The 26,314-nt window shown below is 39.9% G+C and overlaps 1 protein-coding gene across 2 annotated transcripts in view; it reads left to right on the plus strand.

Annotated features, from left to right (window-relative positions):
* Positions 1 to 26,314, plus strand: part of FBXL4 (F-box and leucine rich repeat protein 4) — a 58,167-nt gene continuing 31,853 nt past the window's right edge. Inside the window, exons 1-5 of one of the 2 annotated variants that reach the window (XM_021391284.1) lie at positions 1 to 22; positions 6,663 to 6,834; positions 7,604 to 8,193; positions 17,824 to 18,169; positions 24,520 to 24,764. In XM_021391284.1, the coding sequence (XP_021246959.1) occupies positions 7,685 to 8,193; positions 17,824 to 18,169; positions 24,520 to 24,764 (1,100 nt within the window). In that variant the 5' untranslated portion in view covers positions 1 to 22; positions 6,663 to 6,834; positions 7,604 to 7,684. Of the gene's footprint in view, positions 23 to 4,542; positions 6,835 to 7,603; positions 8,194 to 17,823; positions 18,170 to 24,519; positions 24,765 to 26,314 lie in introns of those variants that run through there. The other variant, XM_021391283.1, reaches the window with a different exon arrangement.

The following is a 26,314-nucleotide window of genomic DNA, read 5'->3' on the forward strand; positions in this document are numbered from 1 at the left end:
GGCGGGGCGCGGGCGGCCGCAGGTGTGTGCGCGCCGGGTCGTAGGGCTGGCCGGGGCGCAGGCGGGTGGTGGCGGGGTGCGGGAGCTCGGCTGCGTGCGAGGCTCCGGAGGGCCGGTCCTAGTGCTAGGCCTCGGCCCTGTGCTGGGGAGAGCTGGGCGCTGGGCAGGGAGCTGAGGGTGTACACATGTCTGGGGAGCTCGAAGGTGTGCCGGGGAAACGATGCCTGCGACGCGCGTAGTGGGACGGCGCCGGTGGCGTTAGAACGTGTGGCACGTTTCTGCTTGGAGGCACCAGGCTGTCCGCAGGTACCAGCTGCTGCCCGTGGGGTGCACGTGGTGGTGCTGCAGCTGGCAGGTCGCAGCAAAGCAAGGCGAGCGGGAGGGTACTTCTGAGTTGTGGTGGGTATCTGTGTTGGGGTGTTTCATGCCGTGTCAGCTGTCTGTCATCTGTGCGGCCTGATGGATGTGCAGTGTGCAGTCACAGAGTGGCCTGATGGCCACAGGGCAATGACCTACAGGAAGGAGGTAGCTGACCAGCCTGTTAGCAGCGTGTGGAGTGTGAACATGTGGGACAATCGCACAACGCTGTGAACTAACCACAGTGAGACAGTGGCTCTTGGTCAGTGCTGAGTGAGGTGGCGTATAGGTTTGGTATGCTGCTTGTGCAGAGCTTGTGCAGTGCTAGTACCTGGGCTTCCTGAAGCCTGGGGCTGCAAGGCCACAGGTGTTGGACTTTTACCTAGTCACAGGAGAGGAAGGCCACAGAGCTGGTTGGAGCAACGTGAAAGTTGTGGCTTTCCTTTTTCCTGAAAGAGAAGGATGTTTCCAATGCAGTTGATAGGCCAGATGTTCAGAATGAAGTGGTACAATGCTGTTGGCTTTATGCTTTGTTAAGGAGCTATTTTTAAAAAGGTTTACCTGGTGGTTTGCATGTAGTGGGAAGTGGTTTCTGAGATGTCAAGACAAGCTTCAGCAGGCAGTGTGTTCACCTTGGCTACATAACAGATGCTTGAGTAACATTTGTCTCAGCAGTACTTGCACACTAAGCCGTTCAGTGAGCTCTGGTCCTTGCAAGGAGGGGGAGCAACTAGTAAAATAATTTGAGATGCTCAGATTGTGAGTGTTTTGTTGCTCATGACAACAACACAGTCAAGATTTTAAATGGACAGAATTGTCTTCACATTCTGTTGTTGTTGCAGGCTGTAAGTTTAGAAGTTCCACATATGTAAAATGGCAGTTTTTACTGCCAGAACACATTGCATGAAGAAACAGAAACTATGAATTTAAAAGTATAAAGTATGTTGTAAGAGCTTATTAATTTCTAAATAGTTTCAGCTCCAAATCTCAATAGTTTGAGTGCAGACATGGGTATAATCTATGTAATCAACACTGAGAGATGCTCACTCATGGTAAAAATGCTGTTTTAGCCTATGATGTAAGATTCCAGTATTCCCTCTGTGCATTGACGTGTGAAGAGATTTCTCACTGACCATCTTTTAGCTGATACACGTACACTAAATCACATTAATATTTCTTCAGATTTAATGCAATCTATTGTTTCTGTCATTCATGTGTTCCTTATAATTTGTCATTGTTGCCGTTTCTTTTATACTGAAATGAAAGAAAACTACACAGTACTCCCCAGTGTGAGATTAGCAAAGCTGCTGTAAAGAGAAATTACTGCCTCTCCATCTTTCAGAAATCAAACTAGGTGTACCTATGGCTCATATATGCAGCATTTACTTCTCTTGAAACAGCATGAAGTCTGCTCTAACACCATGTATTGCTCCGGGATGAAATATGCCAGCTTCTATTTTTCTAGGAATAATATATGCATTTTTACACATATCCTTCGCTTAGCAGCCCCCCATTATTTTTTGTATATATTCCCCACATTTTTCTAGCTTTCTGGCTGGTAAATAACTATGTATTACCCACATGCCCTGTTTCTGCACTTATGGGAGAAAACTGAATACTGACAAGTTGAGTTTACAGAAGACCCAGAGTGAATAGGTCCAATAATCATTAGCAGGATGGTTTAGCCTGGAAGCTGGAAAACAGATTTGTGTACATAAATGCTCTGTAAAAAGGGGCAAAGTATGGAATCATAGAATCACCAGGGTTGGCAAAGACCTCCAAGGTCATCCAGTCCTACTGTCCACCTGCCGCCAATGTTTCCCCACTAAACTATGTCCCTTAGTACAACATCTAAACATTTCTTGAACACCTGCAGGGATGGTGGCTCAACCACCTCCCTGGGCAGCCTGTTCCAGTGCCTGACCAAAACGTAGCCCAAAGAGATCTAGCAGTCCTGAATGCTTTTGTTTAATTAGTGTCTGTTCCAGTGAAATATGTAGAGAAACAATGTTTTTCTTTATCAAGATGTGTTGAAAGAAGGAAAAGGTGAATTAATCTCAGAAGGCTTTTCACGTGTATAGAGTTAATTATATAGAAGAAGGGAATATCCTCACATAATTGGAACAGTTGTCAGTTAAGTAATGAACTGCATAGGAGAGGTTGTAAGTACTAGTAAAGCTAATGGATTGTGATGTATTTTGAAAGAAAGTACCATTTCTTTCCAAAGGAAGTTTTGTTCCAGATCTAGCTTAATCTGATTCTCTGAGTCCCATCTCTTGTGTAAAATTGAAGGCACCCCTTCTATGGTGCTTTGAGCTTGCTGACTTGCGGCTCTTGTAATCTGGCTGTCCCTTTGTGCCAGCATTGACTTCTGTTAGGCAGTTGTGTGTCGGTTCAGGAGCTGAGCTGGCTGAAGTTGGCCCTGGCAGAAGAGTGGCTGAATGGTCTGGGTAGGCCCCAGAGCTGAAACTGCTTTGGTAATGGGGCCTGCTTGGGGGCTGTGAGGCAGGTGTGTAGGCAGGGTGTAACACCTCATGTTGTCCTTGCTGGTCGTGGTGTGGTGTTAGCAATTTTTTATTGATCTCTCGTGCCCTCTGTGTTAGCTGGTGGGGGCTGCTGGGGGTCTTGGCATTCCGTAGCACTGTTTCTGCCCATTTAGTGGTATCTAGACAGAAAAAACGTGAAGCAAAAGAAAGCAAATAAAAGGAAAGAGATCTGTTGCTTAGGAGGAGGAAAATAAGTCAGATTTATAAGAAACTTCTATTAAACTTTAATTTGTAATATATTAGCTGTTGGCAGAAATTCTTTACTCAGAGAGCAGTGAGGCACTGGCACAGGCTGCCCAGAGAAGCTGTGGTGCCCCCTCCATTGAGGTGTTCAAGGCTGGGTTGGATGGGCTCTGGACAGCCTGAGCTGGTGGGCACTGCCCTGCCCACAGCACGGGTTTCACAGATTCACAGAATTGTAGGAGCTGGAAGGGACGTCTAGAGATCGAGTCCAACCCCCCTGCCAAAGCAGGCTCCCTAGACCAGGTTGCACAGGTAGGTGTCCAGGTGGGTCTTGAATGTCTTCAGAGAAGGAGACTTCACAACCTCCCTGGGCAGCCTGTTCCAGTGCTCTGTCACCTTCACTGTGAAGAAGTTCTTACGCACATTTGTGCAGAACTTCCTATGCTTCAGTTTGTGGCCATCTCCCCTTGTCCTATTGCCACACACCACTGGAAAGAGTCCAGCCTCATCCGTTTGCCTCTCACACCTTAGATATTTATAAACATTAATCACATCCCCTCTGAGCCTTCTTTTCTCAAGGCTGAGCAGACCCACGTCGTTCAGCCTTTCCTCACAGGGGAGGTGCTCCAGGCCCTTTATCATCTTTGTGGCCCTCCGCTGGCCTCTCTCCAGGAGATCCCTGTCTTTTTTGTACCGGGGAGCCCAGAACTGGACAGAATACTCCAGGTGAGGCCTGACCAGAGCAGAGTAGAGGGGGAGGATTGCCTCCCTTGACCTGCTGGCCACACTGTTTTTAATGCACACCAGGATGCCATTGGCCTTCTTGGCCACCAGGGCACACTGCTGGCTCATGGCCAACCTGTCGTCTACCAGGACCCCCAGGTCCCTCTCTGCAGAGCTCCTCTCCAGCAGGTCATCCCCCAACCTGTACTAGTGCATGTGGTTATTCCTCCCTAGGTGCAAGATTCTACACTTACTCTTGTTAAACTCCATCTCATTCCTCTCTGGGTTGGGGCTAGGTGGGCCTTAAAGTCTCTTCCAACCTAAACTGTTCTGTAATTCTATGAATGTACAACAGGGCAGAGATATTGTCAGAGATTGGAAGGTACAGCTGCATATGCCCAAGTGGATTTCTTAAAAATAATGAAGCAGTCTAGGAAGAAAAAAAATTCTCCACGTAAGCTCTAGAGGTGTTTATCCTGATGCTTTGCCTAGCTCTGGGCCTGCATTTTTATACGTGCTGAGTTAGATCCCTTTAATCAGAAATCAGACCAAGCTGTGGTAGGTTCTGAATGTCTGTCTACATCACCTATACTGCTGATCTATGCTTAGTGTAATTCTTCACTAGCTTATTATCCTTCAACTTCCTCAGCAATTTTTCATTGTCTTTTAACTCTGCCTAATTCTTAATGCTTTTAAAATGTCAAAAGAAGAGTTTGTATAGTAGTTCAAAGGTGTATTTATCACTCTTTTGTGGTATTTTTCTCTTTCCTCTAACTTTATTAGCTACTATATCCTGTATTACTTTTAACTCTTTAAAAGTAATTTCCCTCCACTTGCATTGCTCACATGAGCATGTTTGTATGAAAGCTGTGTGCTCTGCTCTCTTTCTTCCTACTTCCTAGCTTGAGCCTGCTGGCCCATGTTAGCCAAAATAAAGGAAGCAATGTCAATCTCAAGGCTATCAAATTCTTAGTGATTTTGTGAAAATCATTGAAGTTGATAGGGGGAATGGCCCTCAGCCAGCTGGTTACCCTCCTCTTTGTGAGCGACTAGGTACCATAGCTGAGTTTATGCTACTTATCACGAGCAGGTCTGTGGTGTGCTAGGCTGTGACTGGAGGAACCTAAGAGTTCACATTGCAGGCGTGAAGTTATGTAGGGTGCCTATGTGAGAACGGTGAATCGCAACTGCTCTTGGCATACCCCAACTGAGTGACTCCAAATCGACTCCGTAAAGTCCTCAGTTATGTGGAGCAGGCTTCAAACTGTGCTCATCAGTGAAACTTTGTTAGAAGCTCATGTCTGTACTGATGTATGCACGATGCCAGGGCTTGGCTACAGTGAGTGTGTTGACGTTTAATGTCTGTTGGCATAACTGTAAAGAGACTTTATTTAAGAGGGAGGAACTGCAGAAGAGGAATGTATTTTTAAATTTCACTTGTGTCTTACGGCAAGCCCATGCTGAAATTATTATTTTTTTATTATTATTTTTATTTTAGGAGAAGAGATTAGAAGGGTTACCACTTTTTATTCCCCAATGTCTTTTCTAAATGATGGTTCAACGGGATGTTTGGGGAAAATGTGACGTTATTTGGCTTTGCCATTCCGGCAGAGCTTAAAGTGGATCCAGAATGCCATCTTATGCATTTCCTTCTGCTCTGAATGTCAGGAGCAATTCATGTTGTTGACAGCTATGTCAACATGTGAAGCTGAATGAAGGACAGGAACTAAACAACAAGCTAATAATAGAGAGGCAAGGAAGTGAGAATTGAACACTTCGTTAGTAAACATTCTCACTGTCATGAGTAAGAGGACCAAACAGTGCAGGCAGCCTTATCTGTTCCTGCATGCACCTTGTTGACAGCATTCTAACGGAAGAGAGCTGTTCGTATGTGCATTTTGTATGAGAAACAAGTTACCCAAGCAATATGCATGCTCAACTTGCATACAAAAGCTACTTTGTTTCCTATCTATTATGCTTACTTATGTACCCTACTTTAAACTTAGGCCATGAAAAGGTCTCTCAAGTATGGCCCCATATCGACCTGTTCCATATGATAAAATATGGCCCCACATGTACCCACTGCAAATGGTAAAAGTGCTTTTTGTCTCCCGGGCAATGAGAGGCATCATGTTAATTACTGTTTGATGCATCTTCTGCAGTTGAAGAGTCATCGCCGTTGGCTCAGTGGTTACGACATACCCTGAGATACACTAACTGGCAACCCCAGCGCAGGCTGTTGAAGGCACGTTTATTCTGAGATATGCTCAGTCATCTCTGTGCCAGCCCCTAGCAAGCTGTGGGCACTGCTCCTTGTTTTTCCTAGTAAAGCAGGCAAATAAGCTAATCTGGAGGCCAGCAGAGAAACGGTCTGTGGTAGTGGAGGGTGTGATTCTGCAGCGCTGTGCTATTGCCCTAGTGTGTTGTGTACTGCTAGCAGAAATCAGAGGATGCTGTCCAAGTTCTATTGTGTGGTGGTAAATCTAACAGTTTACATCATGCTGGTATGGAGTGGCTGCTAAATACGGGGCAAGCAAGTGTAAGAGGATCTTTATTAGTAGGGAGTATGATACAGCCCTTCTGCGTCCTGAAAAAAAAAAACAGCTGTGAATATTTCTTCACTGTTGTAAAGCTTTATTGCAGAGGCTCATCTTTAATTTGAATTTTTTCTAGTAGTTAAACCTGCTTGTTTGTTTTACTTGCAGCTCAGTTTAGGCTGAATTAAGGATACACACTCGTATCCTTAATTGTGCTGGTTTGTTTTTTTTTCCTCAGGATGGCTGTCTATGCAAATATAATGCATCTTGTGTACAGTTGAATTGTTACATAAATTAAAATATTTTCCCTTATCAGGATTGAAATGCTTTTTATGGGGACTTCTGCTTCTGATGCCTTGACTCTACTGAAGACTTACTTTGTTGCGTGGCTTAAAAGAAGATGATACTGTTAATGAACTGTGAACATCCTTCAGGAGCCTGGCGGCCCTTCAGTCCTTGGTTAATGCTGTCATGGACAACTTCAAAGGGTAATGACAGTATTTTTGTGAAACTGTTCAGGCTAGTTCTCTGATCTGGGAAGGACTGGGTTAAGTTTTTAGTTTAGATTAACTGCCCATAGCAATTTTGTTTTACTCTAAAAAAAATTCAACAGTTAGAGTACTCAGTTTGCTGAGGTAGCTGTCCAACTTCCTATATGAGCCGTCTTCGAAGAGTGTATTTATTCTTCAGACTTTATTGTAGTCTAGATATACTGGAGCTTGCTTTAAATGAAGTAATCTCAGTCCTGAGAACAGTCTTAGTGCAAATTGCAAGCAGTGAAGTAACTTAGGTTTTGTTGAACTGTGTATTGCTGCAGCTTGCCTAGGTGTCCAAGTACGTTTTTCAAAAGTTGGTTTTTCTTTAAATTATTTTAAAACTAGGCTACAGATGGTTTTATTTATAAATTTGGAAACTTATTCTACAGTTGTTTACTGTAGAAGATTTAATTTCATATTTGACTTCATGAGTCAGTGAAAGGTTTTTTCTTTTATTGCTCTTGGTAGATCCTTGGAAATAATACTTAATTTCAGTATTATTCTTAATGTTACTTGAGGGTTAGTTTTGGCTAATGTTTCTTCATAATCTTCTCTTTTAAACACAGTAAGTAACCTGCAAATAAATAATTTTCGTAAAATGTAATTGCTTATTAATGTTTTAATAGCAGTATATTGTTTAAGAGGATATTTGAAAGAGTAAAGTTTGTTTTCGAGGATATATTTTATCTGCTCACTGTGTTTATTCATTCTGTTTTGTCAGCTCTATTTCAAAACACCACAAGCTGTTATTGCACCTTATAAAGGACTCCTGACCTTTTGCATCTTCATGAGTCATATCTAGATGCCACCAGTGTTTCCCATGTTAACAGTTCTGAGCATGTTTTACTATATGTGCCTTCGACGCCGAGCTAGGACAGCTACAAGAGGGGAAATGAACAGCCGGAGGGCTATTGAATCAAACACCCGAGCCTTACCTATCAATGTTGAGATAGTTCAGTATGCCAAAGAAGTGTTGGATTTCAGCTCTCATTATGGTAGTGAAAACAGCATGTCATATACCATGTGGAATCTGGCAGGTATTCCAAATGTGTATCCTAGCTCTGGTGACTTTACTCAGACTGCCGTGTTTCGAACTTACGGGACCTGGTGGGATCACTGCCCTAGCGCTCGGCTGCCGTTCAAGAGGACTCCAACCACCTTCTGTAGCCAGGACTACGTGGAACTTGCTTTTGAGGAGCCAGTTTATCCCACTGCAGTGCACATTCTGGAAACGTATCATCCTGGAGCTGTAGTTAGGATTTTGGCATGCTCTGCAAATCCTTATTCACAGAACCCACCAGCTGAAGTAAGGTAATTTTCTTTTCCTTTTTGTGCTTTAGAGCGCTGCTTTATCCTATAAGATGTTAAATATCTGACCCACTAATGTTATATTTCTGTGTGTGTTTAAAACTATGGTGACCTGCCTTTGTAGCAACTTCAGAGATGTGGATTTATTTCCTTGTATCAGTTAACACAGATCCTAGTATCAGATTTAATTTGGATAAGGACAGTTTGTGTTGGAATTTTCTGAGCAATAATTACCTTGTATACTCAAAAGTCCCTTGTGAAATGGCAGTTCTCACTAACTCTCCAATAATAAAGGAAAATTGCCCAAAAGGGACTGAGGGTTTGTGGCTGCAGTATCACCCTGCTGCAAGTAACCATAAACGCTGCGTGCTGTAGGTTGTAGGTATAGTAGATCATTCTAATGATCAGACAGAAGGTGATGTCATTTGTCCGGTGTTTATTTTTGATCTGATCAACAGGTGTGAGTAGCACTTGATTTTAGACTTGTTTCACAGTCCAAAAGCTGTCAGTTTGTTTTTCCTGATAGCTGGAAGTCCTGATGAAGTTCCAGTTTGGGAGCTGGGGAGATGGAGTTGGGGGCGGGGAGAGGGGAGGAGTAGGACCTGGGGAATAGTAAGATGATAAAGGAAAAGTGTAGTTAATGAGGTGTGAAGCTCATAGTGAGGAGGTGTGGAAATAGAATGGAGAGAGAACATGTTAAACTACAATGGGGGAAAAGACAATTAGAAAAGCTGTAGGTTCATGCAAAGTATTATCAAAAAGAGATGAAATTATACCAGACTCCCAAAGGAAAGGAGAACTATTGGACGAAGAGCTTAACAAAACATGTGCTGTGGAAAACAGAATAGCAGCAAATGGTGTCTTCATCTAAAGTGCATACTTTGGCAGTATAAGCAGTGCTAATGCTTAGGTGCTGGGTTTTTTTTTTCTCTGACCTGATTTTTAAAGATGCAACTAGAAAGCATACCTTAAGGTTTAGTATTCCATGCTTCCTAATAGTAGTCTGTTAGTGTTTATTCATATGTCCTAGAAAATCAGGTGTCATGTTATGCATTCAGAATTTTCGGGTAATCTGTTTTGTGTGGTTCTGTCAATTCCTGTTGGTTAGTGAGTTATACAGCTCTCCAGTGTAGTGAGTAGATACTGTATGGGTCTAAAGTAAACCTCTGAATTCAAGTAACAGTGATAGGTCAAGCTATTAATGGTAGGTCTAACTTAAGAAGTAGCAGTGTTTGGCACTAATACAGAACTTATTTATAGTATTGTCTGATGTAAAGACAGCTTTTCAAATTTAGAACCTAATATGAAATGACTTTTGGCCAATTATTCTCTGAACTTTAATTTTACTTGTTTCTTCAATGATACAGGATAGACTTTATGTAGAAGTTATTTCTGAAACTGTTGACAATATTGCATTAGAGTCATAGTAAGATTGTATGCTTCAGTACAATGCAAGGATATACTTCTGAGAAATAATGCTGTCTTATAAAAGTCTCAACTATTTCTTTGTTCCTAAACCTCATTTTTTTTTTTCAATTTTGTGTAAAGATCAAGAAGTGTTCAAGAAATGTTATGAGAAGGAGCTATTTAGTGTAGTGCACTGAAAAAAAAAAGGTGCAGATAACTAAAATAAAGTAGAAAAATACTCGTTAAAAATCTTCAGGATTTGTTTTATAACTCTTGAGATGTGGTCAGACTGAGAGCCTAGGTTTTTCCTTTTTTATAAAAAAAAATGAAGTTTTTCTGGGACCATGTCTTTTCCTTTGGAGGCAGAAGTATCTCCTGTTCTGTTTGCCTAGGTTAGCAGCATTTATTGGCTAGAAGAAGGTTAGCTGTCTCAGTGAGCCTTGGAACCAGTTGTCTGTGCTGCAAGTACTGAAGTCCTTGCCAGTCTAGATGCTAGAGAAGTGCTAGAGAGATTTGGCTTTTCCTTACCTTTTCTCAGGGATTGACTGTTCCAGAACTATGCATTTGGTTTGTCTCTTACTTTCTTCTGAGAGAGTCTAGTGCATCCTAAGCACAGTATGAAGAAGAAGATGGAGGAACTGTTTCTCCACGTGAGGTAGGCAGTATTTTTCTTTCCTTTTGCTCACCTGTGTGTAAGGGGAGTACGAGTAGTAGCCAGAAGCTAGCCTCTCTTCTTAGACTCGTGATCCCTTGTTTTCCCTTCCAAAAATTTTCTGAGAAGCCAGCAAAAAATTATTTTCTGGAAGTTGGAATGTGGTTGAGAATCTCAGGTTATTCAGTGTTGAGCTAGTTTTTTGGACTTGAACTGCCATACCATTCTTTATCCTTAAAAGAGGATGTGTCTCAGTTGCTCAAAGAGCGCTCAAAGCCTTATTTTCCCTTTCTGATTGCGTTGATCCTTTTAAATCATCTGATTACCTAGAAATCTAAAAGTGCCTCATGGTTTTATCTGATGGTTCTTGGTCTGTTTCTTTCTGAACACCTTCTTAGAAAGGGCAGGTCATTAGGTTCCTTTTCCCCAGAGTCTACTTTGAAATAAAGGAGACCAAATTAATTGTGGAGTCTAATCTGTTGTGAGAGGAAAAGGTCTGTTGAGGTGTTTAAACGTTATGTTTAGTGGATTGTACTAGTCCAGCTGAATAATCTTTTTTCCTCCTTGCTCAATATTTAAAACATCAGCACATCTAAGAATTTGTTGTGTGCAAAAGCTTCCAAACTGCAAGAGGCTCTGTAAGGACTTGGTGTACCACAGTTCTTGCCTAAGAAGATTTTACATATTTTTGTCGAAAAATATCTGTAGCCCATTGTTGGCCCACAGGTTGCCCTGTTGTTCACTTGATACTTCACTCATGTCAAAGGATGATGTGTGTAGGTGCTCAGAAAAGGGTCTTTAGTGATGTGCCTCTAGTGGTGGTGGACTGTATATTTTTGTCAGTTATGACTGCATGACACCGTCCAGATGAGCGTTTTTCAGTAATTTTACAGGTGGGATCAACTCTTCATGTAGTGGGAGAAAGCATTAATTTATTTTTCAGGTTGGAATGTGATTGTGCCTAACTAATTCTAATGCTTACACACAACAATTAATTTGATTTTTTTCATTATACTTTATCCACAATTTCAGCAATTACAGTATTGTCATCTCATCTTCTTTGTGATGAAGAAATCTTCCCCTGGTTTTGTTATATTATGCTTAGTTCATTGTATTACGATTATACTAGTGTAAGCCTGTAGGTTTTGTACCATGACGCACAAAAATGTTTATTCTGGACTTGCTGATGATGGTGAGTCCCTCTTCAGCCAGCAGAGGAGTCACAGCTCTACCCAGCAGTAACGGGGCCACTGCAGCTGATGTGGCGTCAAGTGAGCCTAGCCAGGAAAGAGAGACCTTTTGTTCTATTTCTCATACTGTATTTGATGGATAAGATATAGCCAGATTCGGTAATGAGGGCAGTGTTTCTTTTTCCTCCTCGTCTATCTGGAACGTTTACTCTTGACAATTCCCTAATGGCTTCTTCGGTATCAATCCTTTTGTAACATTCTGATGCTCCCAATACTTTGTTAGTTACTGTCAGGCGGGAAGAGTTTGTGTGTGTTTAAATGGGAGCTTTCAAGTCAGAAATAATTTTTTTTCTGAAGTTTTCAACTTCTTCCCTTTACAAAAATAACTTTGATTTTTAAATTTGGAATATAAAAGAAAAAATGGTCCTTGTTCTTCTTCAATCATGGTCTTTTTTTAACTTAATTTGACAGTTTCTCTTATCTCATGTACCTTATAGTGACACCACATATTCATGTGCTTTTATAAAAGCTCTAAAGCGGTTTTCTAACTAGTCTGGGGTATGTGGCATTTCTTGGGGATGTTTCATACTGTATGTCCTTACTGTTATGCAATGATTGCTTCTTTTGTAGATTGGGATGTTTTATGTGTTGGTTTTTTTTGTTTGTTTGTTTGCTTTGGTGTCTTTTAAATTTTCACTTCCTCTTCCTCTGGCTTGTTTTCCACAGATGAAGTGTAGTACTAATAAGGTTGTTTCTCAAAGGTGAGATGCTAAGAATTTTACTGGCTGGGAGCAGTTTCAGAACTATTAGTGGCGATATTCTGCTTTTTTTCACGCCATATCACAGAATTATATGGGTTGGAAGGGACCTCCAGAGATTGAGTCTGACCCCCCTTGTAAAAGCAGGCTCCCTACAGTGGGTTGCACAGGTAGGCGTCCACAGACGGGTCTTGAATATTTCCAGAGAAGGAGACTCCACAGCCTCTGTGGGCAGCCTGTTCCAGTGCTCTGTCGTCTTCACCGTGAAGAAGTTCCTTCATGTATCGGTGCGGAACTTCCTATGCTCAGGTTTATGGCCGTTTCCCCTTGTCCTGTCCCTACAGACCGCTGAAAAGAGGTTGGCGATATCCCTTTGTCTCCCACACTTAAGATATTTATAACCGTTAATCAGATCCCCTCTCAGTCATCTTTTTTTGAGGCTGAACAGACCCACGTCACCCAGCCTTTCCTCATAGGGGAGATGCTCCCATCTTTGTGGCCCTCTGCACATTTATTACTGTTTAATTTTTTTAATGTTTCAAATTTTTCTTGATGTTCTTTTGAAGTTGAGGTTCAAAATTTGATTTTGATTTTGTAGATGAACAGCTTGGCTCAGTATTTTCAGGCTTAGCTATGTTTGCTGCATGTCAAATCTCATTCCCTTTCTGAAGGTCTTGAAGCCTATTAGCTTCTGCAACAAGAAGAGTGAGCTAAGGAGGATGGACAGTGTAGAAAACTCCATGTCCTTCCTCTAGGGAACTCATTGTATATAGGCAGTAGACTCTCTAGAAGTCTAAGCCAGGTGTGAATGTCACAAATTTCTTTGCTAGCAGACATGTTTGATTTTAAAAAAAAGAAAATAAAAACCTTCCATTCTGATAAATGGAACGAAACTAGAAAGATAATGTACTGAATGTAAAATATCATGGTTCTCTTGCTTGAAGACAGTGGCATTCCAATAGTTCTTCTACCTTTTTTCCCTGTGAATCTCAGATGAAGGCACTCCAGACACTGCTGATACTATCAGCATGTTACAGTGTGGTAAGGGGTCTTCAGGGCTGCACCATATCTGTCTAGCACACAATTTATGTTCTAACCATTTGCATCCTTATTTCTTGACATCTTCAGGGAAACAAATCTTTCTCTTGTCCAGCTGACTGTCACGGAAGAATGAGTTCTGGGTTCATAGGACAGTCATTTCTGAGAAACACACAAACAGCTCGTTTGGAGAAGGCAATTATTTCAAATAACTTTTGCTATTTTACATACCCTTTGAGCATTCATAGAGTCCTGTTTGCTGTTCTGCCATCTCTGGTATTTCAGAATTGAACTCAAAGTAGAAATGAAAATCTGCATATTCCTTTATGGTAATTAGACTGCTGAGGTGCTGTGAACTCTGCTTATCCACCTTGGTTTGAGTGATTCTAAAATTTTCATGATCAGGTTTTCCTGCCTTTTGTATTTACAGCCTCACAGATCTGACCGTGGTTCTGCTTTCCAGAACATGTTGAACCTAGTGTGCTGAAGCGTCCCTGGTACATTAGCAGGCAGGAGACATTTTCTTGTAGTAGCCTACGGATTATTTTCAGAGGATCCGCTTGGTTAAGAGCAGATGAGATTTATTATCCTGTGTCATGACTATAACTGCTGCAGAATTTGAAATTTCGAGAAAGATGTGGTCACATTATTTGCTGAGTTTCCATATATTCTCCTTGTTGGTCTGGCTGAAGCTTTCACTTCTTTTGTCTTTTAACTCAGTTGTAAGTTTCTTGGGAAAGGGCATTTATTCTTTTGTGTTTGAGTGGCATGTAGTGCTTTATTCACTTTCTACTGCCATCTTGATTTCACAGTACAAGAAATCTTTTCGGCAGATTCCAGGCAAAGTTTACTATTGTCTCACAGGAGAGAAATCTGATTATTCTTCCTAGGAGCCACCTTTCCAAAGAATCTTTCTTATATATTTTCTTGAAGTAACCAGAACTGCTCATGCATAACCTTAGCTTGTGCATAAAAGCTTTTCGACAGCGTTAAGTCAACAAAAAAAAATTTAAAAAGCAGTATATATGTGCTGTTGCGCAAGTATGTTTCTCAGCTTAAAAATCACTGAGCTGGATTTTCCTTCATGGTGAGTGAGGTAAGGAGAAAGTTGTTTTCAGCTGTTTTTTTTTTCCATCTAACTCTATGGAGTCTTTGATTTCAAAACTCTTGAGCAGATTGAGTTCTCACCTACCTTCATGAGATGGAGAGATAAAATGGGAGAACAAACTCCATTAAAGCTGAATGGAAAAACTTCACTGAAGTCCCCATTTTCTCTAGTCACTCAGACACAGTACAGATATGATTGCCTCTCTATCTCTGTAAAGGCTGAGGCTTCCTGGTATGTTGCTGGTAGAAGCTTCTTATTGAAGCAGTGTTAGTGCTTTGGAGTTTCCAGGTATTTGTTGAGAGGCAGTTTCTTTTTCTCTTGGTTTAAATAGATTCTGGAGAATCTTAAGGTTGCTCCATTTGTTCCAAACTTAGTAGTGAAGCTAATCAGGTACCCATCCTCAAAACAGAAATGACTCAAAATGCCTCTCTTCTAAAAGGTTTTGAAGCAGATAGCTGTAATGAACAATACTCCAGAACAGAAGAAATGCAGTTCTTTCTGTGGCCTCTTGGAAATGTAGACTTCTTTTATCCATTTCTAAGTGTACAGTCTTTGCTCCCATTCAGATTGTAGCACAATGAGAGTCAAAGCACTGATCCTAGGTGAAGAGACTGCTGCCAGTTGCATCAGTGGGTATATTAAGATAATGGGTACAGTAGGGAAGAACGTATCTACCAACCACAAGCTCAGTGCGATTACAATGTCCTGGTTTTGTTTGTGGTGTCACCAAGGGAGAGAACAACAAATGCAACCTTGTAGAGTGGAAGTTTTGTAGTTAAGCCAATAGCTAACTCCATTGAAGATAGATTAGTGGGCTGTTGATGAAAAAGAGAGCAGTACGATGAGGACAGTGGAAAATAGTTACTGATCTTGTTCATCAGCACTTGGTTTGTAATGTGGAGTCTTACAAGACTGTAGAAGTCCTGCTGTGTCTTTGATTTACTGTTCTCTAGTTTATTACAAAGACTGATAGCTGGAGGCACTGAAGGAGATTGTTCCTTTGCAGTTTGATGAATCTAGACCTCCAGATGCATTTTCTTCTAGAGCTATTGCTAGTTAATCCTCTCTCCAGGGCACGAAAGGAGAAGTCAGTAACTAAGGCATGTTAAAAGTTGATGATACTGTACGTGTAATTTAGTGGGAAAAAAAAATAGCCTTGAGTTTCCCTCAGGATAATCTGAGTGGGTATATGAAAGTGTCTAAGCAAATACCAAGTGGTGATCTGAGTATGTTCAAGAAAGGTCATGTGTAGTGCCAACATTAAGTATTTGCTTAGGGAATTGACCTGTGCAAGAAAGTGTGACAGTGGAACTAAATCTATTACTTTTTCTGAGAGTTGAAGTTCCTCTCCTAAATTAATGAAATATTTTATAGTGGCCTTCCAGTACCTGGAGGGAGCCTACAGGAAAGCTGTGGAGGGACTTTTTAGAAGGGCATGTAGTGACAGGACAAAGAGAAATGGTTTTAAACTGAAGAGGGTAGATTTAGCCTGGATATTAAGAAGAAATTCTTTACTGTAAGGGTGGTAAGACGCTGGAACAGGTTGCCCAGTGACAATGTGGATGCCCCCTCCCTAGAAGCATTCCAGGCCAGGCTGGATGGGGCTTTGAGCAAAAAGAGAGGGAGGTGTCTCTGCCTATAGCAGGGGGTTGGAACTAGATGATCTTAAAGGTCCCTTCCAACCTAAACCATTCTATGATTCTCTTAATAGAAAGTCTCTCATAAAAAATAAAAATAAAAATAAAATTAAAAAACAATGCTGTTAATCTTACAGCAGAGTGTACACTGTAGTGTGTTTGTACTTGCTGACATGCCATGTGTTCACCAATCCTGCATGTTTGGTTTTAGTTCATTGCTTTTTGTTTTCCTTTGACAGAACATGTCTGCAAGCCTCCTATTGCTCTGTAAGGTATTTGTGGTCAGTGGCATGATGTAGGATAGGAAATTTATCTGTGCTTTCCTAAAAATGTCCATTGTGAAATGGAAGTTTCAGCTAATATGGATTAATTTTCATATCCTTGAAATAGGAGCAAATATCAAGCGTCTGTGCCTTGTTAATATTGTATTATGTTTTAGTGGAAGTCCTTTCATACGTTTTACTTTCTGTTACAATGGACAGAGTCTAAGCATTTGGTTGTGGAAAACAAAGCACGTGTAATGTTTCTGCGTGTTCTACAGTACCTGTCAGTGCTGAACAATGCTTTCAAGCTCATGGTAGTGGCTTGTACCTAGCTTCCTAGCAGGCCCAGCATCTCTGAGTGAGGCCTGAGGGACAAGACAAGCAGGCTGAGAGACATCTTTGGAGCTGGGACCTGGCTGATGTGAAAAAGGTGGAAGAGATGGGGAAGTGTCTGGATGTTGTACTCAGGTGGCTGTAAGCATAAACCAAAGGGAGTAGAAGTAGTGACTGCTGGAGGTTTCTTTCTTTACTAGAAGCTAGACTTGAGAATGAGGGAGAGGAGAGGAGAAGGTGGGCGTCAGTGACTGAAGGACCTCTAAAATCAGTGGGTGAGGACTGATTCAGATACGAAGAACATGTTTCTGTCGTCAGGCCTTTAGACAAGCTTGGGAGCACTCAAGACCTAGTGAATATAAGAGTTGATTCTCCAGTTTACTCAGTTGACAATAGGGTCATTTACTGGAAGAGATTTGAAGTTTGTGTGTGCAAGTATGTATGGAAGCTCTGTGCATGGGCTGAACCACCTTCTGTCACCAAATCGAAGAGGGTAAAAACATTTCAGTTTAGCAGTTACAAAATTTTAGTATTTTTTCAGCAAACTCTTTTAAAGAATGATGTGAGGATTCTATCTCGCCGGTAATATTTAACCATGACATTATATTAATAAGATAATTTGATGAAGAAATACTTCTAAAAGTAATATTTTGCTGACTTTAGATACATAAACAAAGTACAGGTGTTTTTTTAAAGGAATTTAATGATGTGATTCGAATCGCTTTGATGTGAATGAGTGAGAGCTGTGGGTTGTTTTTTTTTTTTCCCTCTTTGTGTATTTTGTGAAAACCTTGTATGGGAAGTGAGGTTGGCTGAGTGTGTATTTGGGTTGCTTGACGAGACTGTTCCCTGCACATTTATACTAACAGGCAATCATTGCCAAGACATCTTTAATCTACTGGTTACAATAACCTTACCTCTGAAGTGTTAGAACAATTTGTGTGTATATAATGGTAATCTAACACAAGTGCATGATAATGAGTATTCTGTTTGCTTTGTTAGCAATGCAGAGAAAATACGCTGTGGTTATAGAGTAGTGTGTCCTGTTAAATTCATCCTTTAGAAATTTACAAAGTCTGGTGACAATACATAACAATTTTCATTGGCCTTTCAACCGTGTTTCTTGCTTCTTAAGCAATTCTGACAAAAGCACTCTGTCTGTGTTCAGAAATTGGTTTTGTAACTTTGATCTTAAGCTCTGTATTTGCTTGCATTTTTTTTTTTATTTTTATTTTTATTTTTTACAGATGGGAGGTCCTCTGGTCTGAGGCACCTACAAAAGTGAATGGTCCCCAGGCTCGGCAATTCACACCTAGTATCAAACAAATAAACTTTCCCACAAACTTAATTCGACTGGAAGTGAACAGTTCTCTTCTGGACTATTACACTGAATTAGATGCAGTAGTACTACATGGTGTGAAAGAGAGACCTGTGCTCTCACTTAAGCCTTCGATGATTGATATGAATGATATTGATGAAGACGAGGATGAAGAGAAGTATGGCTGTGGAATGGATGCTCTTAATAAACAGTTCAGCATTGTTGCCCTCAGAGAATGGCCAAGTAATGGGTACTTTGATAAGCTGCCTTACGAGGTAAGAAAATCATGTTTATACTTAATACAGTTGTCTTAATAATTGAGTACAAAGGATCTGTATGGGGTACTGATCAAGACTTGTTTTTCCCAGTTCCTTGCATTCTTTTGTGAGTCTCCTGTAACTATTGTGTAGTTGTGCCTGAGTTGCAATAATCTATCTGCTTCAGTGGGTGGATACTAACAAGTCAGTTTGCCAGTTATGGCACTTTTCTTTTTCAGGAATCTCTTTGCTCATGCACAGTTTATTATACCTGTTATTCTAGCCTTACATTTCTGGCTTTTGGACTTAGGATCTTCCAGTTGTACAGACACAAGTAGTTTTAGTCCTTGATAGAGAAAACACAAAAGAGAGAAAAAGAATGAATGCGACCTGGAAGCAGTAGTCTGTAATTGGTTAAAAGTTTCTTTCCCCAATCTCTTTTGTAGAAGCCCAAAACTATGTTCTTGCAGCTGCCATAAAATGTTCATATTATTATGAAATAAGGTTCTTCTGTGCAGGTGTTTTGAATCATGATGGATAAAAAAAAAAAGCTATAGCTGAACTTCCGCACACTCTTATTTTGATGCATTTGCTACTTTTAACTCTATCATTGGCACAGAAAATAGTTGTAAAGTACTCTTTTCAGCTCCCCTGCCAGCGGGGCAGTTGCAAGTGGGCTCAGAGTCGTTGTAGGTAAATAAATGTGTCTGTCCTGTAGTTTCCTGTATGATATTGCTGTATATTGTGTGCTGACCTGGAAATTCTTACTGGAGTGTAGCTGTTCATGGTAGGCTGATACACTAGTCAAAGTAAGGAAGGAGACACCAAAGGAGAGACCTTTGCCTCTTCTGAAATAAACTGGATTAGCACATAGTGGAGAGGAGCTTCTAGTTGCTGGTCAGACCTCTGGACTCAGGCAGTCAGAATTGTTCCTTCTGACAGTTCTTGTTTGCTGCAGTAATGCATCAAATGCTCAGAGTGCTTTTGGCTTGAATTGGGTAGGTTCATTTGTGAAAGCAAAGGAGGACGGTGAGAAATGCTGTCACTGATTGCAGGGCGCATTCAGAAATATGTGATCTAATCAAATAGTTTTGTGTTTTTATCATGTCTTCTTTTATCTGTGGGACTTTGCTCTGTAAAGAGGAAAGAGTAAAAGAAAATACATCTGCAGGAGAGAGAATCCTTACCTTTTCTTCTAAAAGTTTATTTCATTTCATGAGTTGTTGCTGGTGCTGCTGTGGAACAATGAGTGAGGGTGCTAACTTCATCCTGAGTTAACAGAAGGATTATTTTTTTAATTCCCTAGGATCCATATAGTGATCAATGTGTTTTGCTATTGGTGCTTATGTGTCTATGCTGAAGTAAAGTAGTTTAGTGCTTATGCAGGGGTGTGGTTGAGTTCAGAACATGTAAATATCTTTTTTTTTCAATTTTTTTTTTTTGTTTTAGTGTCAGTGACTACAATTCATTATAGAGAAAATGTGATTTAAATCTGGGAAGTCTTGTTTGAAAAGGCTTGATAAGTTGATTTGTAGTGTAGTTGCCAATCAGAGAGGCAACTATTAATTAGACTCATTTTTGTTCTGTGTAATTATACAAATCATCAAAGTTCTAATGTGTATAATTATATGTAGTCTTACTCTTCCTATGAACTTCCATCTCTGTGTACCCCATTGTGCTTTTCTGCTTTCTTTTTTGTGTACTGGCTTCCTTTTTTATCCATTTTTTAACATGTTTGCTTTCATGAATGCATTTATATGGTCTATCAATACCAAGCACTTTTTTTTTTCTTCTACTTTGATTTAAAGAACCTGAAAATATGGCTAGAATACTTACCAGAAAACTACAAAAGAGTATTCCTGGACTGGTTTTGTGACTGCAGCAATCCCAGTCTCTGCTTTCTCTGTCCAGCTGGAAGGCTTGGGTACAGAAACAACAAAAATGTTGTGCTTTGTAGTATGGCAACGTTTTATCCCATCTGATATGGGAACAGTATCTATATGCTGTTTTTGAGAATGACAAGTGTCAGATTTTTCTGGAAGTGTTCAAAGAATGTACTGGTGAAGTAAAGAAACCACCAACTCCTTCCAGTTCTGACTTTGATGTATTACATGAAAATGATGTATCTTTTTATAGGTTCACACGGCACATCATGAATGTGTAGCTGTCCTTAGTCTTCATACTTGCCTGTTTCTTACTTGAGCTGTTTCAGGCTCTTCATACTACCCTACATAATACACAAAATGTTCAGGCTGAATGGTCTTCTATGCTGCTCTTAAAATAGACAACAGCTCTTCTAGTCTGTTTTGCTTTCCATGTCTTTCTGAAACTTCTGCAGACCATGCTTTCTTAGATTATGTTACTTTCAGAATGGCTTGCTGCAGCATGAGCTCTAAAAACACTGTTATGGTCTAATTTGCACAAAATAAGAGAATGCTCAGATCCTGGGGCAGAGAATTCCTTAGAAGCAAAGAACTTGGTAAGAGAATTTTCCTTCCCCGCTCATGGACTGCTAGCTGATCCGTAATAGCTGTAGAGTACTTATTCTCAAAATTACCTTAAAATCGAAAGAGGATTTCCTAGGAGCGTCTTCATGGCCTTGCCTTTCTCTTTTGATTAGCTTGTGCTGCTTGTAAAGTGGAAGGAGTAAGGCCTTTGTCATATTCAGATTTGCAGAGTGCTTGAGACCTGAAGGCCTAAACAAGTTGAGAGCCTCCAATAAAGGGGAGAAATGCCTGCCACAGTGGGCCCTGTGTGCAGTGTGAGATTCACTAAGGTACGCCAGGTACTGAGACCTTAACTCCTGCTCTCCTCAGCGGAGTAGGAGAAATACTGCATGCTGCAGTCCAAAGTATCTTTTTGTTTTGAAAATTTATATTAAAAAAAATCAGATGTTTTTCATCCCCTGAAGCTGTTTGTTTATTTATTTATTTTTTTCTGAAGCTGCTTACAAGATTTATGAGCAGTTTGTGTCTGTTGGGAAAGTGAATTTTACCACTAAGTATGGATTTGACACCTACATTCCAGGAAAAAGGGCCTTAAATGTAAGACCTGCGTTAAACCTAAGACCTTAAATGTAAGACCCTTAACTGATACTTAAAAGAACTGAAGCAATAAGAAGGAGCGTTTTTTCGTTTTTTGCTTTTTTTCCCCCCTCACAGTATACTTCTTGCATCGTTCCAGAACAAATCCTTCAAGAATAAATATTTATAGGCTTTCAGATAATTGGTAAGATTTTGTGTCTCTCTTTGGATTGAGAATCTCACAAGGGTCTTAGAAGCTGTTTTAACAGCTAATCACCATATGGCACAAGATTCCCTTCAGGTAATGGCTAATATACTTCCAGTTGCCATAGCAGACTAGGCTCTGAGCGATGGTACGTGGAGAAGATCTCTACAGCTTTAGTCTTCCTGGAGCCTTGATAATTTGTGCAGTCTATCAGTAAGATGCTTTCCTGTTCTTCATATCAGGATGGGGGTTAAAACCTTCAGCCTTTCATTGCTGAGGAGATGAGTGCTTGTACTCTTTCGTTATAAAATCCTGTGGTGTAGTTGACTTTACATGAGTATAATAAGGAAAAGGGGAGGCTTAAATGGTAGCGTGCAAGCTATAGGATCATGAAACTAGGAACTATGTTTCCTTAAACTATGCTGAGGAATGCCAGTAGTCACGGGATGTTATCATCTGCTTCCTTTCATCCTTCTTTTCCTTTTTGTGCACTGATCCTTTATCTGAGCATTTCTTGATGTCAGCTCTAGTTCTTTAGAGTAAGTTGTGGCAGCTGTAGTTGCAGAACGAAAAAGTACAAGTATTCCTGAATTGTGGTTTGTATAGGCCAATGTGTTTTCATATTGGAAGGGCTCAAATAGAAGAACTGAAGGAGGAAATTCATAGTGCAGAAATTTTTGGCTTTGCTAGTATTTGTGCATTGTCTTCTGACAAAATCAATTTCCACATTGTTGTACTGTAGCCAAAGAAAGTGTATTATTAGTTATTAATGATTATTGCTTGCTGTGCTTCATATTTAAAAAAAAAAAAAGCTGGAGAAACGTTATTGATAAATACTATTAGAAGCTATGTGCCTGAAGAACTCTGAAATCCAGAGTTAAAACATTTGATTGCAGGAAACAGCATTATAAAATAGGTTTTCAAAGCAGATACTCAGTTCTGTGGCATTCATGGAATCACTGTGACCACAGCATAGCACAATAGAGCACATTGTGTCACACACAACGGTATCAAATTGTACTCTGTGCAGGGATACATGGATGCAGATAGCGGATTGCTGACAAAGGCCAGCAGCGATTAATGGGTATTAGCCTGTAGATTTGGAACCTGTTATCTTTGTTTAATCAACAGCAAGAAAAAATGAACACTACAACAATATTAAAAAAATTATAAAAAATTATAGAAAATAATTTTTTTTCATCTCAGCTATTCCTTCTTGGATGGGGAAGGGTTGCGATATCTCTATGTTATGAAATACTCATTCAAGTCATCAGTGAGTGTAAAGGGATATTGGTGAGGCATCTATAGTTTCATTCACCATTGCTTTTACTGTTCAGAAATCAGAAATTAACTTTTTTTTTCCAGTGAGCAGAATTAGTGTTTCTTTGTATCAGACATTAATTATACCAAATTAATTGTAGGCATAAATTTAGCTAACTGCAGCTGTAATTGCTGAGCTGTTTGCTATAGAAAACTTAATAAATAAGCAGTGGAAAAGTCTGAGGGAGAAGACAAAATAGATATTTAGTTGGATTACAGAATGCTGAAAGGTTGCAAAACAGCCTGAAACTGTTTTCAGAATATTGAATAACTGTTGAAAGTTAATAGATGATCTTAGAAAAATGTGTATGTATTTAGGTACCTACTGCTAAAAGGACAAAACAGTGTTCAGCAACTTTTAAGCTGAACAGTCCGAGCAAAACAAAAAAACAACAAAAAAAAAGCCCACCAAGATATTAGCTCACATCTACGTTAGCTCCTAGTTAGCTTGCTGTGTGTTGTACCAAAATGCCAGCAACCTAAATGTCAGTTTAGGGAGTGACTTTTGTTGACTGTTGTTTATTAACTGCAATGTGTATGTGCATTTCCTTGCTGTTATGTTGTAGTGTCTGCTCTGATCCTCAGCGTCCAGCTGAGGTTAGAAGCTGGAGGTATTCTTAGGACAGGGAAGAAGGAAGGCTTCAAATCAAGCCTGAGAGAAACCTCAGTATATGCAAATGCTTCTCTGGCATTGGATTTAATGTTAAGTTGCTGAAGAATTCATAGATACGTGGAGTGTTTGGTGTCCAAATAGTAAATCTGGGGCTGAGTAGGAAGTAATAGGGCTCTCTTCCCCCTCTGCTTGAAAGCGATTTACTCACTTAATTACATAAATGGGGTGCAGGAGCTGATAGCTGTGAAAGATACACAGTAAACTAAACATAATTTTTAGACTGAATTTTTCAAGTGCGCTTTCTCTCAGATTTCTAAGCTAAGGGAGAAATTTTTATTGAAGGTTTTTGTTATTCCCTAAAGTGATTACTTATGTGTATTTCTGTTAATCTTTCTTTAGAAAGAAAACCGGAGCGTGATAGGAGATGGGATATTTCTTCATCTGAGTGTGAAATAAGTCTTTTAAAAAAGTATATAGTGGTGCTAGTGAGAAGGGCTGGTGATTATTCTGAAGCTGAGATGATTCAATTTGATAAAGGTAAAAAGGGGTGGTGCTTTTCAGTTTTGACTCCGGCATACAACCAGATAGAGATTACTTCATAAAAGAAGAGCTGAATATATTTGAATTTTTATCTAGTTGCGTAGTCCATCATGGGGGGGAGAGAGTGGGAGAGGATACCAGGTAGAAGATAAAACACTGATTTATTTATTTTAGAGAAGGGAGCAGAGGAGTAACTCTGAAATCAATTCAGGTTGTGGGGAAACTGGGGCATGATATGATTATCATATTCTCTGCAACTATGCTACCATCTTATAGCTAAATCCAGAGAAGAAAGAGGATCCCAGCACAGTGTTATGATCAATGAAAGTACAGACATTGTGAAGGGAAATATGTAAACATGGTGTTTACATATATATCACTGTTTAAATTAGCATGGGTAAAGAAACTTCTGATTTGAAAGCTTCCTGTCACTTTCATTTGCTGATCTGCTTTTCCCTTTCTTGTTTAATATGTTGTCAAATCGAGAAGGAATTGCAATCCTACTTAATAGTTAATCAATGATGTATTTGAGAAGTTACTTTTAAGTAAAAGAATTTACTTTTCTTTGAAGTTAGAACATCTTTTCTTATTCCTTTGCAGTTTTTCCTTAGCATTTCGAGTGCTGTATGACCATCTGTGCCTTTTTTTCCCCCTTTTTTTCATATAGCTCATCCAGTTGATTTTGAGTCACCTTACAGTACCAGACCTGTGTAGACTAGCACAAACCTGTAAGCTGCTGTATCAACATTGCTGTGATCCCCTGCAGTACATTCATCTCAGTTTACAACCTTACTGGGCAAGAATTAATGACACATCTCTGGAGCACCTACAGTCTCGCTGCACTCTCATCCAGTGGCTGAATTTATCTTGGACTGGAAACAGGGGGGCCATCTCTGTTTCTGGATTTAGCAGGTCAGTGGTAAATGTTCAGCAGTGTTTTGACAAGCTCTGTTTGCAGAGCTGCTGTACTTCTACTTTGCTGTACTGCTAGTACTTCGTCACTAAGTAACTAAAACCTTACTAGAAGACAGGAAGTGTCTTTGATTTACCAAAAAGAGTGTGATTGTTATGATGTGGGAGGGGATGCTAAAACAGTAAGAGGTGCTAGAAGTAGAAGTCTTTTCAGTCTGTAGTCTCCAACCTCCAAACTGCCTGTGACTGAGAGGTGTCTTCTAGTGGGAGTAGTGTTTTGCTTTCTTCTGGGATTCTGAAAGACTCCATGAGAACTAAGCAATGGGAAATCCATCTCGAAGAAAACATCTGCAGTTGTTCTGTGTACAAATGAGTCATCAGTAGGACTGTATTAGAATGGCTGCAGTAGTAAACTGATTACAATGCGTGGTTACAAGGTATGGGCCCTAAGTAATCACTGGAGTGCAATGTAAATGCAAATATTTTCATAAAAATGATTTAAAACATTAGTCCTGTTGGAAAGCAGAGGGTTTGCATGTGCATCTTCACACTGAGCTGAAAATATGACTATGCTATAGGTTATTAAAGCAGCAAATATGCAGGGATTCTTCTCTGTGTAACATCGGTGTTCTCTCCTTCCTTAACATATCGTTTTTTGCTTCTTCACTCGTTTGCATTAGTTAAACAGCATCTATCAACACATTTCATTTAAACAAAAATTGCTGCTTCAACTAAGAGATAATCAGCAATGGTGGGTGAACTTGACCGATAAGAAACAGGAATGTTTAATATATTTAAAAATGTATTAGCTTTCATTTGTTTTCTGAATTAAAAGGTTAAAAGGTATTGAAATGTTTTCTTTCCTTCGGTGCCTGAGTGCCTTCCTTGAGGCACTTGAGTACGATAATTTGAATAAATACTTTCTCAAGATGAGAATGTCACTTCCTTTTTACTGACCTTAAGGTATAATCCAAAAGCCCTATGCTATGCTCTTTTCTTCTTGTTGGGAGAAAAAGGAGATGGGCACCACTTAGTTGAATTGGATACAAAAATTTCTCCTAAATTTGGATTTCACATCAGATAGATTATGCAGAAAATAAATGTGTAAGCTTTAATTCAATTCTGAAATAATGAAGTGTTTGCCTTCTGATGTTTAGCTTATTAAGTCTGTCTTTTTGAAAACTTAAAGAATGTGCGTCTTTATGTGACTTTCTTCGTTTTTGTGTTTCTTTAAAATATGCAGTGCTTCTTGAAAATTTTGTGTAGTATTGAAAGAAATGAATGTCTAAGCTCAGCAAATTGTAAACTTGCCGTTCTGTCATATCTGGCTTCCAGTTAGTTGAAAACATCTTTTAACTAATCACTGTTTTTTCTTTTGTTTTCTACTGCTGAACTAATAGCACTTAATTTTAGTCAGCATTTCTAAAATTATTGTATCACCATTATGTGTTAATTGCATGATCCAGTACATGCTAGTCATGAACTCCCACAGTTTTTCCTTTTGGACCTCTAGACATTTCTCACCTGGCCTGACTTTTGGGATTTATTAG

This window comes from Numida meleagris, chromosome 3 (genome assembly GCF_002078875.1).
Source record: "Numida meleagris isolate 19003 breed g44 Domestic line chromosome 3, NumMel1.0, whole genome shotgun sequence".
Lineage (NCBI taxonomy): Eukaryota > Metazoa > Chordata > Aves > Galliformes > Numididae > Numida > Numida meleagris.